This window comes from Hemitrygon akajei, chromosome 2 (assembly GCF_048418815.1).
Source record: "Hemitrygon akajei chromosome 2, sHemAka1.3, whole genome shotgun sequence".
Classification (NCBI taxonomy): Eukaryota; Metazoa; Chordata; class Chondrichthyes; order Myliobatiformes; family Dasyatidae; genus Hemitrygon; species Hemitrygon akajei.
The window spans coordinates 43866872-43881384 of NC_133125.1; the positions used below are offsets into that span (position 1 = coordinate 43866872).

The window sequence follows — 14513 nt, forward strand, 5'->3', positions numbered from 1 at the left end:
CGACGCCCGTTTTTCCCGAAAACTAGCTGAAATGTGGACTCATCTGACCACAGCACACAGTTCCACAGTCTTTCGGTCCATCTGAGATGAGCTCGGACCCAGAGAACTCGCCGGCGTTTCTGCATAGAGTTGATGTATGGCTTCCTCCTTGCGTAATACAGTTTCAAGTTGCATTTCTGGATGCAGCGACGGACTGTGTTAAGTGACAATGGTTTTCGGAAGTACTCCTGAGCCCAGGTGGCTATAATTGTCACAGTAGCGTGACGGTTTCTTAGGCAGTGCCGCCTGAGGGCTCGAAGATCACGCGCATTCAACAGTGGTTTCCGACCTTGCCCTTTACACACTGAGATGTCTCTGAATTCTCTGAATCTTTTCACAATATTATGTACTGTAGATGTTGAAAGACCTAAATTCTCCGCAATTTTGCTTTGAGAAATGTTCCTTTTGAACTGACTAACAATTCTCTCACGAATTGTGGCACAAGGGGGTGAGCCACGACCCATCCTTGCTTGCAAAGACTGAGCCTTTGATGGACGCTACTTTTATACCCAGTCATGATACCTCACCTGCTACCAATTAGCCTGCTTAATGTGGAGTCTTCCAAACCGGTGTTACTTGAATATTCTGTGCACTTTTCAATCTTATTTTAACTCTGTCCCAACTTTTATTGAGTATGTTGTAGCCATTAAATTCTAAATTTGTGTATATTTACAAAATGCAATTAAGTTGATCAGTAAAACTATTGAAAATCTTTTCTTTGTACTTTTGTCAGTTAAATAAGGGTTCACGTGAATTAACATATCACAGATTTTTGTTTTTATTGCATTTTGGAAAATATCCCAACTTTTCTGGAATTGGGGTTTGTACTTGCCTCAGCCATCTCTTCTGCCTGCCTATTCCATAACCACCATCTGAGGGAAAAAGTTGCCCCGTTAGTCTTTTAATTATTTACTTTTTCACCTTAAGTGTCGAATGTCTAGTTTTAGACTCTCCCCAAGAAAGAGACGACTATCTACCCTACTTAAGCCCCTCATGATCTTACATACCTCTATAAGATCATCCTCAGCCTTCTGAACTCCAGTGTGAACATTCAAAGCCTGTCCACTCTCATCTTTTAACTAAAGCCCTCCATTCCAAAGATTTCCTCTGAACTCCTTGTGCTTCTGCATTCTTTCTGCAATGTTGTGACCAGAACAATATACTCCATTTTGGGGGAGCTATAACCTTGCACCCAAAGGTCCTGTACGTCATCACTGCTATGATCCCATCCTGCCAGTGTAGATCACCCAAAATGTGTTAACTTACACTATTCTACATTGTGTTCCAATTGCTACTATATATTTAGGCAATAACAATCATTGCTTTCTACAACTCTACCAAACTTCATGTTTTCAGCAAACTTATTTGTCAGACCACAGACGTTCGCATCCAAGTTACATGACAAACAGTAAAGGTCCCAGTGCTGATCCCTGCACATCACTGATAACTCACTTCCAGTCAGACCATATCATGTGGTTTGCATTTGAAAAAATGTACAAAGCTTGTTAGAGTTGTTAATGTTCCCCCTTATTTTTCAGGTATTTAGCAGCATTCCATTCAAGGAGAAAATATTAACATTAAATGATAAAGGTGCAGAGATTGGTCAGAGATTGATGTAATTTTAGTTTTTGAATTTTGCAATTCCAGTTTTAGATCAGTTATTTGTTCACAAAAAAGCAACATTTTCAAAAGTGCTTGCACATTTTACCAATATTTGCAGGCATGATATGAACAGATAAATGACTATTATTTCCATTTTTCTTATGACCTATGTAAGCAACAGGTGAACAATTTTCAGAAATAATGGAGCTTGCTTTATGCTTGTGTTTTGTGTTTGTACGCCATTCAGCTTTTGGATGTGCTGGAGAGACACTGTATGGCTACTGGGTTGGATTATCGACGACTTGATGGGAAAACCAAGACAGAGGAGAGGGTCAAGATAGTGAAGGAATTCAACAGCTTGCAAGATATCAACATTTGCTTAGTGTCCACAATGTAAGATATGTTAAATTTGAAATTGTGCACTTGTCTGTTGATCGTTTATTCAAAGTGGTATCTATAAATGATAAGTACTTCTTAAATTTTGGTGCTGTTTAGTTGAGTTTTTTTTTTATTACTTCCAGGGCTGGCGGTTTGGGACTGAATTTTGTTGGTGCAAATGTTGTTATAATGTTTGACCCAACATGGAATCCAGCTAATGATCTTCAAGCTATTGACAGGTATATGCTCAGAATGCTTCCTCCTTCCTCTTTTCGTGCCTCCTATATTTTCCTTTGGACATGAATTTCCCAAGCTTTCCAAAACATAAGTTACGTCTGCAACGAACAAGTTGTAAATGTGACAACAAAAGCAACACTCTAGTAATTTCTCCATTTCTGTGAATAAGCTCACCACCACCACCCCCAGCTCAAGCCATCATCAACCCCAGCGACCCTTAGTGAGAATTGGGGAGACTATTTACTTGTAAGTAGCAGTGATGGCAGGGAGAATGATGGACAGTGCCAAAGGAATATCAGTAATATATTAAGAACAAGCCAAGTAGATCAATGAGCGATTATGCTTAATTTGTCTGTGTTACTTGTTTTTAAGAACAGGGCTGTGGGACACACCTATTAAGATGTATTAATGGAGAGAAGAAAAATTGAGTGATTGAATGGATTGGAGCCAAATGATCAGTTCCAATACAGAGAGCAAATGACCTAAAACTGATGACATTTATATTGAAATTTATTAAGGTCTTGAAGCTAAAAGAGTCTAGGCTGCTAATTGGTAGCTGCTGCTATATTCTTGTAGATAAACTCAAGGCCATTCATCACCCACGTGATGGGGACCACTTTAGTCAGAGGATGCTAGTCAATCTGCTGTACTTAGTTATAACAGAGTTGTCAACATAGAAATAGGAATTATGGTCCACCATGCCCTTACTGTCCATGGGCTTACTTATCTATTCTCATCTCATTTATCTGCATTTAGTCCATAACAGTCTGTGCCTTGGCAATTTATGCTTGTCTAGATGCTTCTCATTTTGTGTAATGGCCTGTCTCCATCATCACCCCAAGTAGAGCATTCCGTATTTCAACCACTCTACGAAACTCTTGTGTACTCTGATTTCTGATCCCTTTTCCTCTCTTTAGGCTGTTTTCTGAGGGCCCTGTTTCAGCTGCTTTGTAATAATGATTGCTTGTTTAAAGTCCAATTGATTCAAATGTTTAAAAAACATGTGCAACTTGATTGGAATAATAGAAACATAGAAAATAGGTGCAGGAGTAGGCCATTCGGTCCTTCGAGCCTGCACCGCCATTCAGTATGATCATGGCTGATCATCCAACTCAGAACCCTGTACCTGCTTTCTCTCCATACCCCCTGATCCCTTTAGCCACAAGGGCCATATCTAACTTCCTCTCAAGTATAGCCAATGAACCGGCCTCAACTGTTTCCTGTGGCAGAGAATTCCACAGATTCACCACTCTCTGTGTGAAGAAGTTGTTCCTCATCTCGGTTCTAAAAGGCTTCCCCTTTATCCTTAAACTGTGACCCCTCGTTCTGGACTTCCCCAACATCGGAAACAATCTTCCTGCATCTAGCCTGTCCAATCCCTTTAGAATTTTATACGTTTCAATAAGATCCCCCCCCAATCTTCTAAATTCCAGTGAGTATAAGCCTAGTCGATCCAGTCTTTCTTCATATGAAAGTCCTGCCATCCCAGGAATCAATCTGGTGAACCTTCTCTGTACTCCCTCTATGGCAAGAATGTCTTTCCTCAGATTAGGGGACCAAAACTGCACACAATACTCTAGGTGCAGTCTCACCAAGGCCTTGTACAACTGCAGTAGAACCTCCCTGCTCCTGTACTCAAATCCTTTTGCTATGAATGCCAACATACCATTTGCCTTTTTCACCGCCTGCTGTACCTGCATGCCCACCTTCAATGATTGGTGTACAATGACACCCTGGTCTCGTTGCACCTTCCCTTTTCCTAATCGGCCACCATTCAGATAATAATATGTTTTCCTGTTCTTGCAACCAAAGTGGATAACCTCACATTTATCCACATTAAATTGCATCTGCCATGAATTTGCCCACTCACCTAACCCATCCAAGTCACCCTGCATCCTCTTAGCATCCTCCTCACAGCTAACACCACCGCCCAGCTTCGTGTCATCCGCAAACTTGGAGATGCTGCATTTAATTCCCTCGTCTAAATCATTAATATATATTGTAAACAACTGGGGTCCCAGCACTGAGCCTTGCGGTACCCCACTAGTCACTGCCTGCCATTCTGAAAAGGTCCCATTTACTCCCACTCTTTGTGTTCATTTGAAACAGATGACAGTTCAGAATTCAAACATTTCTCAAGAAAAGAACCCCTCATAACCTGAGGATGTGATACTTAAAATCAGTTCTACAAAATTTTATTAGAGAAGACAATGTATCATACATACAATAATTCAGTATGATTCCTAACATAAAGATGCGTATTGACACCAGAAAAATGAAAAGGGGCTCCAAGGAGAACATGGGAGAGTCCAAGTAAACTAATATAATTATTATTTTTTTTTAATTTATGGACCTATTAACTTAAGGTATTACTATGCTGTCTCAGCTCAAAACATTAACTGTTTATTCCTTTCCATAGATGCTGCCTGACCTGCTGAGTTCCTCCAAGCATTTTTTTTTGTGTGGCTCTGGATTTCCAGCATCAGCAGAATCTCTTGTGTTTGTATAGTGCTGTCATGTCAACCTGTATCAGCATACTCCTGACAGATTACCAATGAATTCTGTGCTTACTTGGTCAAATACTGTACCCCTATCTCATTACAGAGCTTATCGCATTGGTCAGTGCAGAAATGTTCAAGTCTTTCGACTAATTTCATTGGGCACAGTTGAGGAAATCATATACTTGCGCCAACTTTATAAACAGGTGAGCAAATAATGGTGCTCTGCATTTCATGTAAAATAAACCGAGGCCCCTTCACTGTTGTCCAGTAGTCCTAGCTAGGAATGGGTGGGCATGTGTAAATAGAATGTGTGAAGAGTAATGATGTTGAGCATCATCCCACTTGCATTGCCAATAACAAAAAATTACGAGGGTAAGCTTACTGCTAGTGCCACTAGACTGTATCCGGGCTAGAGTCTTGGTCTTCAGGAAGAAAGTTGGAAAGATTTTGTAGAGGTGGTATGAAGGAAAGCAAAATCTGTTTATATGTTTGCCATGTATGAGAATGCTGATGTTGTGAGCAGCTCCTTTCTCTGATCCATCAAATTCCATCTTGTGTTGAAACTACATTTTTGTTACATTGCCAGATGTCTCTGCAAGAAACCAACATAAGCAGAAAGTGTAAATAATTAGATTCAAAACATGCTGAGATTTTTTTGATTCTGAATTAATGAAGGCATTAGCACCTAGGAATCTGGTTGCATAAGACATTCTTGTTTCTAACAATATGCAATTAAAAATCAATTTGTGAACCACAATAATAACTGCTTCTAGCTTCTTGTGTATCACTCTAGAAATTTGTGTGGGCACTTCCTGGTGAGAATCAGCATTGTGACCTAATGCAGCGTCCTTGTCAGTTGTGCGTAGGACAGTTGTGTTCCCTATGAAATATTGCTTCTGACCATATCAGGAAGAGACAATGGAAAAACATACCCTAGCAATTTAATACTGTATTGGGTTTCCTGTAGGCAGTATACCTAGCTTTGTCTCCGCCCTCCCACCTGATCACTTCTCCCCACCTCCAGTCTCTTCTTATTTGACACTGTGGCTCCATCCTTCCTAATAATCCCCCAATGTCACACTTTAGATAAGAACATAAGAAATAGGAGCAGGAGTAGGCCATCTGGCCTATCAAACCTGCCCCACCATTCAATAAGATCATGGCTGATCTGTCCGTAAACTCAGCTCCATCTACCTGCCTTTTCCCCATAACCCTTAATTCCCTTACTATGTAAAAACCTATCTAACTGTTTCTTAAGTATATTTAGTGAGGAAGCCTCAACTGCTTCCCTGGGCAGAGAATTCCACAGATTCACCACTCTCTGGGAAAAACAGTTTCTCCTCATTTCCGTCCTAAATCTTCTCCCCTGAATCTTGAGACAATGTCCCCTAGTTCTAGTCTCGCCTACCAATGGAAGCAACTTTCCTACTTCTATCTTATCTATCCCTTTCAAAATTTTGTATGTTTCTATAAGGTCCCCTCTCATTCTTCTGAAATCCAGAGAGTATAGTCTCAGGCGACTCAATCTCTCCTCATAAGTTAACCCCTTCATCCCTGGAATCAACCTGGTGAACCTCCTCTGCGCTGCCTCCAAAGCCAGTGTATCCTTCCTCAAGACCAGAACTGCACACAGTACTCCAGGTGCGGCCTCACCAGTATCCTTTATAGTTGCAGCATAACCTCCCTGCTCTTGAATTCAATCCCTCTAGCAATGAAAGCCAACATTCCGTTTGCCTTCTTAATAACCCGTTGTACCTGCAAGCCAGCTTTATGCGATTCATGAACAAGCACTCCCAAGTCCCTCTGCACAACAGCATGCTGCAATCTTTCACCATTTAGATAATAATCTGCTCTTCTGTTATTCCTTCCAAAGTGGATGATCCCACATTTACCAACATTGTATTCCATCTGCCAGACCCTGGTCCACTCACTTAACCTATCTATATCCCTCTGCAAACTCTCCACATCCTCTGTACAATTTGCTTTTCCACTCAGTTTAGTGTCATCAGCAAATTTTGCTACGCTACACTCAGTCCTCTCTTCCAAATCATCAGTGTAAATGGTAAACAGCTGCGGGCCCAGCACCGAACCCTGTGGCACCCCACTCACCACAGACTGCCAACCAGAGAAACATCCATTTATACCAACTCTCTGTCTTCTGTTGGTTAACCAATCCACTATCCATGCCAGTACACTTCCTCCGACTCCATGCGTCCATATCTTATTTATAAGTCTCTTGTGCGGCACCTTATCAAACGCCTTCTGGAAATCCAAGTATATGATGTCCACCTGTTCCCCTCTATCCACTGCACTCATTATGTCCTCAAAGAACTCCAGTAAGTTTGTCAAACAGGACCTGCCCTTTCTGAATCCAAGCTGTGTCTGTCTAATGGAACCACTCCTTTCTAAATGTTTCGCTATTTCTTCCTTAATGACAGCTTCTAGCATTTTCCCGATTACAGACGTTAAGCTAACTGGTCTATAGTTGCCCGTCTTTTGCCTAGATCCTTTTTTAAAAAGTGGCACGACATTTGCTGTCTCCCAGTACGCCGGGACCTGCCCAGAGTCTAGAGAGTTTTGATAAATGATTACCAACGCGTCTACTGTAACCTCCGCCAATTACTTCAGCACCCTGGGATGCATCCCATCAAGACCAGGGGACTTATCTACCTTCAGGTCCTCTAGTTTGCTCATCACTATCTCTTTAGTGACAGTGATTTTATCAAGGTCTTCACCTCCCATTTCATCCATTACATCCTTCTTTGGCATATTAGACGTGTTCTCCACCATGAAGACCGACATTAATTAGTTGTTCAATACCTCAGCCATTTCCTTATCACCCAATATCAATTTTCCTTTCTCATCTTCCAAGGGACCTACATTGACTTTAGCCACCCTCTTCCACTTTATATATTTATAAAAACTTTTGCTATCTGTTTTTAATATTTTGTGCTAATTTACTTTCATACTCTATCTTCCCTTTCCTTATTTCTTGTTTAGTTGTTCTCTGTTTCTTTTTAAAGTTTTCCCAATCCTCCAGTCTCCCATTACTCTTCGCGACTTTGTACGCATAAGCTTTTAATTTGATACTATCTTTTATTTCCTTAGTTATCCAAGTCTGGCTCTCCCCACACTTACTGTCCTTACTTTTGACTGGAATATACTTTTGTTGCGCACTGTGAAAAATCTCTTTGAAAGTATTCCACTATTCTTCAACTGTCCTATCAAATAGCCTGTGTTCCCAATCCACATTAGCCAGCTCCTCCCTCAACCCGTTGTAGTCTCCCTTGTTCAAGCATAGTACACTAGTTTTGTATCTAACTATTTCATCCTCCATCTGAATGTGAAATTCAATCATACTATGATCACTTTTTCCAAGAGGATCCCTGACTACGAGATTGTTAATCGAAGAGGGCCTTCTTTGTTCGAATCTTCTTGCTTTGGTTGTTTCAAATATGTATTCCCATGATCTCTTCATCAGATTACAGATTAGTTTACAATTGTCTGCCCTTTCACTCACTCAAGCACCTATGTCCCCATCCACATAAACATTAGTCACTAATTAATGTTCAATATATTGTCAGTATGTCTTGCCTACTTTAGTGCACTAGAATGTAAACCCATTAAGTATTCAGAGCATTCTGCCAGACCAGTGGTTAACCACACTGATAACAGCTACTTGAGTAAGTTTGCCAAATTAGATATGCCTAGGAGTTGATGATTGTCTCATATTAAAGCTGCGAGTCAGCTTTCTGAAAATTACAAAACATTGAAGCTTTATTTTATCTGCTGCTTGTGAAATATTTATTTTCTCATTTGCATTAGCAACTGCACTGTGCTGCTGTCGGAAGTGAAAATGCAAGGCGCTATTTTAATGCGGTGCAAGGATCAAAGGAGCACCTTGGGGAAATATTTGGAGTCCGGAATCTTTTCAGCCTTCGAATAGGGGGGTCCTGCTTGACTCGGGACATCATTCAGGTGAGAGTGCAGCCTCAAGTCTGTTGAAAAAGGTTAGAAGCAGTTTTTAACGGGAAATATAGTTTTTGAAGGTTTCTTTTTCCAGTCACTTTAATCTCTCCCTTGCTCTCCCTCACACATCCGTGTCCCGCTTCCTTTCTCTCTCCTTCTCCCTCCTCCTCCTTTCATTTCCCCGTCCCTCCACTCCTTCCCTCTCGTGAAATGCAAAGCAGGAGGACAATCCCACCAAGTCACATTGCATGTAGACAGATAAGACGGAGTGGGAGTGGAATGAGAACTTAAAGTGGCAAACATAATATTCTTCAACCCATGGTCACCCTGGTTTTATCCTGTCAGAGAGACCCTCCCTGCGGCTTAACAAATTTTGTTTGTCTTCTTTATAATTATGAAGTGTGTCCGACCTGAAATGTTGGCTCTTGTTTCTCTTCCCACAGATGAGGCCTGACCTGCTGAGTATTTTCAGTGTTTTCTGTTTTTGCCTTGTTCATCCTTGGTTGCTATTTTTAAACATGCATTTGGGCACCACCAGCACATTACCCTGCTTCCAGAATTTAATTATGTCAATGGAATAGAAGTCTGGAAACAGAGTCCAATATGTAAACTTAACAGCATTATGCATTTATGATGCCAGTGACTAAAGATAAAGTTGTCTCGTCATTCATCATGTGTGTGTTTCTTGATCTTGTGTGTGGATTAAGTGCCTCATATTACTTGCTACACCACAACAATGGTTAATGGGCTGTGAAGCACTTTACACTGTGCAAAGTATTATTTAAATGTATGTTCTTTCATATTCCTGTTTTAAATACTGCACAGTTTTCGTACTGATTTAGATCCATCTTCGTTGATAAAATGGCGGCAGCAACTACTCATAATAAACACCAACAAATCACTTCCTGAAGTTACCTATAGGGTTGTCACAGTTCATTACATGCGGGAAAATAAAATGTTTAGAGGGCAATTGTAAACTCAATCAAGTGGAATAGGTTTTTTTGTGGCTTCTGGTTTAGACTATAGAGCTTTTCAGAAAATCTCAGAACACGCTTGTTCGTTACGTAGATCTCTTCTGTTTTTAATATAACTAAACCATGAGATTACTTGTATGTTTCTTTACAGAGGGAGGGCCAAGTGGAAGCAGGAGTGATGACAGCCATTACACAGTTGAGAGAAGAACCTCCAGTGGAAAGACAGGAAGCAGTGAGTTTTTTTGTCATTACATTCAGGCATGCAATACTTCACCTGAAAACTGCAGAACATAATGACCCCCCCTCCCCCTTCCCAATGACTCCTCACCCCTCTGATACTTCCAATGCCATTCCTGGGTTAATAGTTCACTTTCCCACAGGTTAGTGCTGTTCAAGTTCCGGGTGGCTGGCTCTTCTGGAAATTAAGATAGATTTTGATTACATAACCCTTTTCAATTTTCACAAGATGATTGCTACTTCATCACATACATGCTGATGTATAATCTGGGGACATCTAGATATCTCAACACGTCTGTTTTTAATGGATCAGATGACTCCAAATTTTATGTTTGTGTGAATAATTAAAACGTCATGGGAAATGTTGAAGTGTTGTTTCAATAGTCTTTTGTTCACTCCAACTGGAAAGAAACTGCTTTTGAGAACATGATGTAGGAATGTGTAAAGCTCATTTGAGTATTCATCTCCACGTTTATTACCTGCTCAAGCTATCCTTCCATTGGACAGAAATTCCTTGTTGTACAAGTGGTTGAGATCCTGACATTGATTTTATTTATTCTTTAGTCCATTCATAAGTTCTTGCCTGATTAAAATTTAACTATGCTGATGTTTGAAGTCAATGCCCAGTTAATGTCCTGCTGAAACATCAGCAATGAAAAGTATAAGTTATCCCACACTTCCAAACAAAAGCACATTGATGGAAGTATGCCTATTACGCCTTTGGAATTATATATTTTATAGTTTCCCTGTTTTGAATAGCCCTCAGGATGAATTGATGCTAATGAGGCTCCTTCTCACTGTATAATAATCTGTACTATGTACGCAGTCAGTGTGAATGTTAACTGTATCACAGTAATTGAACAGCAAGTCCTTTAAAATCCTATGTCTGATGGCTCAGTTGCTGACACACTCCCTTATAAATTGAAAAGTCTTAAGTTCCAGAAACGTAAGTATAAACACCTAGTCTAACATTCAATGGGATGCTGAAGTTTAGCTGCACAGTCAGAGATGCAGCATCTTTCACAATAGTTGGCCATCCCAAAGTAAGTTAGATTTGATGAAGTGGTTTAGAAGTGTGACATTAAACTGAGATCCATCCTCTTGGGTGGATGTTATTAATGTTGTGGGACTATTTCAAAAGCACTCGGGGAATTAATAATTTTCTCTTGACCTATATTTATCCATTAGACAAATCGCTAAAACAGTTTGCCTGGCCTTAATCTCTTTTCCAATTGTGAGAATTCAACATTCAAACTGAGCGCCACATTTTCTACAAGCATTTACATTTCCAAACCACTTCATCAACTCTACCTTACTTTGGGATGCCCCAGTGTCATAACAGATGCTGCATCGCTAGAAGCCTACCTTTCCTTTTCTTTTACAGCTAATTTCTGAAACACTATCTTGGGTACACCTAGTAATGTTTTGACAACGTTCAGTCATGTAATTAGAACAGATAGGGAGTGTGAGATAAATTGATGAGAGATAGAAATGTGGAAAAGGCTTAGGTGGATTGCACAGTATTGCTTCAGCATCTTGGCTGCCATTCAGTTGTACAGTTGTAATGATGCTGCAAGAATTACACAAGATATGCAGTCCAGAAATGCACTCTACAATCCAAATCATCTGTGTGAACTTTATATTCAGCAGCTACGTTATTATTTACACCTGTGCACCTCGTTAATGCAAATATCTAATCAGCCAATCATGTGGTAACAACTCAATGCATAAAAGCATGCAGACATGATCAAGAGGTTCCCTTGTTGTTCAGACCAAACATTAGAATGGGGAAGAAATGTGATCTAAGTGACTTTGAGCATGGAATGATTGTTGGTGCCAGATAGGGTGGTTTGAGTATCTCAGAAACTACTGGTTTACCAGTCTGTAGATAACAATCTGTAAATAACAGTCTGTAGATTTTATAGAGAATAGTGCAAGAAACAAAAAAATTCAGTAAACAGCAGATCTTTAGGCATAGGTGCCTTGTTAACGAGAGGGGTCAGAGGAGACTGGCCAGACTAGATCAAGCTTGACAGTAAGGCAGCAGCTCAAATAACCAACCATTACAACAGTGGTATGCAGAAGAGCATCTCTGAATGCACAATATGTTGAATCTCGAAAAGCTTGTAGATATGAAAGCCAGAAAGGAAAAAACCATCATGCCTAAATCAGAGAATCCAACTTACAAGGTTTGTTTTTAAGTTTACTCCATCCATGCATTTCTGAGGTGCATTTCCACCAATATTGAACCGTTAACTCTGTTTCTCTTTCCAGAGATACTGTCTGACCTGGTTTTTCTCCAATTTTCTGTTGCATTTGTATGTATTGTTTGGTACATTTGTAAATATTTAGTCTTTTCTTCAATGGTTAGATCACCGACGGAAATACAATTGAAGAAGCGAACCTGAACTTGTTGGTGCAGCCTAATAAAGAAAACAGGGCAGCCTTGAGAAAGTCAGAACAATTTTTTGACTTCAGCAGTGACAGCGAAACAGAGCCTTCAATGAAGAAAACTAAAATGGATCCAGTAGAAATCAATCACCATCGAGATACTGGTGGACAGCTCGCATTAGTCCAATGTGGATTTGCCAGATTTTTTGACAGGAAAGGAAGCAGTAGTGAGGAATCCAGTGAAAGTGACGATCATTCTAATATTGAAATATTACAGAAGCAGAGCACAGGAACTGGCACAAGCTTGGTTGCTGCTGTGGCACAGGGAAAAGATGGTTACTGGGGACGAGATAGCCATTTGAATGCTCAAACAGTGAAAGGAGATGGTGGGCATTCTAAGCAGGCAAAGCATAAACACAGTTCTTCCACTGAATCTGAAGGAAAGGCTGAGCCACCTATTGACGTAGGAGTCAATAACAGCAGAGATGAGAATAATGTGGTCAGTACCTCAGGAGTGTTCAGACAAAAGAAAAAAATGCTTGTCAAGAGGAAATCTCATCTTAGCTTCCTGTCTACAGATTCTGAGGATTCAAGCAATGAAAATAATTCCAGTAAGAAAAAGGCTTTATCATCCAACATTTCAGATTGCCTTGGTGCAAAACCATGCATTGTTAATGGTTCTCCCAAGATAACACAGGGGAAAACCTTGAGTCATGTGGCCAAACTGAAAACTCAGTTGAACGAGGAAGAGAGCATCAGTGATGAGTCAGACAATATCGAAATAAGTACAGAGTCACCAGATGTAATGTCCAGTCCACCTGATGACAGTGCTGAAGCAGGCAGGCGAAACGTAAAAAGTAATTCTGGAGCCATTGTTAAAAAAGTGACAGCTCAGTACAACATTGAGGAATTTTCATCCTCTGAAGATGACATTACCACCAAGAGGAGCCGATTAAATGCAAACGATGAGATCAGTAGAAGTAACAGGGGGAAAAAGTGCAAGAAAGTTCAGCTTGGAATTCACAACAGGCCCAGTGAAAGTGCCAAAGATCTAACTGTACCCAAGCACCAGAAATGGAGGCAAAGCCACAAGGAGCAGTTGGCATCAGTGAGCAAATTGTTAGGTAACTACAGATTTTTTTCATTTAAAGAGTAAAGTGGTCATGGTGTGTTGTCTGTCTGTTACAAAGGTATTATGTCTGTAAGAGATAAGAGTGCATTGCGGATGCATTGTACACTGCTGTTTCACAAGTAATGTTAGGATGACACTGAAAGTACTTTGTACCGGCACTAAGCTTGAAGGGAATTAACTGTGAAGGTCCATAGTGACTCAGAATAGAAGCAGACAAATACTTCCAACTCAGAAGTTAGAAAAATAATATTTTTTGTGGGTTAGGCTTTGCCTGATTTTGTGTTGTAAATGAAGCCTAACAATGTCATGTCTAACTAGCGCAGGCTACAATTGTGAGGCCGCCTTCTTAAGAGTTCCAAATTAGAAGACTGAAGAAACTGTGGCACATGTGTTTGCTGGCATGCAAATGTCAACTCTGGCCAATTCAGGATTCTTTTTCAACCTCTAGGCAATCAATCAAATCTTAAGTATTATTTCACATTTGATTTTTATAAAGGAAAGCACTGTGGAGCAAAGAGCAATTCCAATCAAATTTGTTTCACAATCATGGTGATAAGTGTAGAAAAGGACTCCAGCAGCTCACCTGAGTAGAGTTGCCGATTCTGTTTGGACATATTCCAGGACGGTATATCACATGACCACTGACTGCCTCAAATCATCCTGTCAAGTCACATAGCTGTTTTTCTTGGGTTGCTTGCAGAACTGTCTTTAGGTGAATCTTCAATCCAGACTATGAGGATTGCTAATTCTAGCTAAAAATATGCAGATGGGATTCAATCAAGGCCTGATCGTTCACTGTTCTTGGACTTCCACTTCAGGAAAATGCTGCCTTTGCAGACCAAAACTATCCCTATAATTACAAGGGTGCTTCAGTTGTGTGAGCGCACCATGAATAGCTTAAAATTGTGCATACAAAAGAAATATTGAGTGTCTTCAATTACAGCTGGTGTGGGAGATGAATCCAGACAGCTCTTCATCAAGCTAGGATTACCCTGGTGAAACAGTCTAGGCAGCATTTATAGAAAAGAGTACAGCCGACATTTTGGACCAAGA

At 40.3% G+C, this 14513-nt stretch overlaps 1 protein-coding gene across 4 annotated transcripts in view; it reads left to right on the forward strand.

Annotated features, from left to right (window-relative positions):
- Window positions 1-14513, forward strand: part of ercc6l2 (excision repair cross-complementation group 6-like 2) — a 96113-nt gene that overhangs the window by 63968 nt on the left and 17632 nt on the right. For 3 of the 4 annotated variants that reach the window (XM_073071393.1, XM_073071410.1, XM_073071401.1), the window contains exons 12-17: window positions 1889-2034; window positions 2163-2258; window positions 4861-4960; window positions 8583-8735; window positions 9852-9932; window positions 12309-13452. In XM_073071393.1, coding sequence (XP_072927494.1) covers window positions 1889-2034; window positions 2163-2258; window positions 4861-4960; window positions 8583-8735; window positions 9852-9932; window positions 12309-13452 — 1720 coding nt within the window. The remainder of the gene's footprint in view (window positions 1-1888; window positions 2035-2162; window positions 2259-4860; window positions 4961-8582; window positions 8736-9851; window positions 9933-12308; window positions 13453-14513) is intronic. The other variant, XM_073071418.1, reaches the window with a different exon arrangement.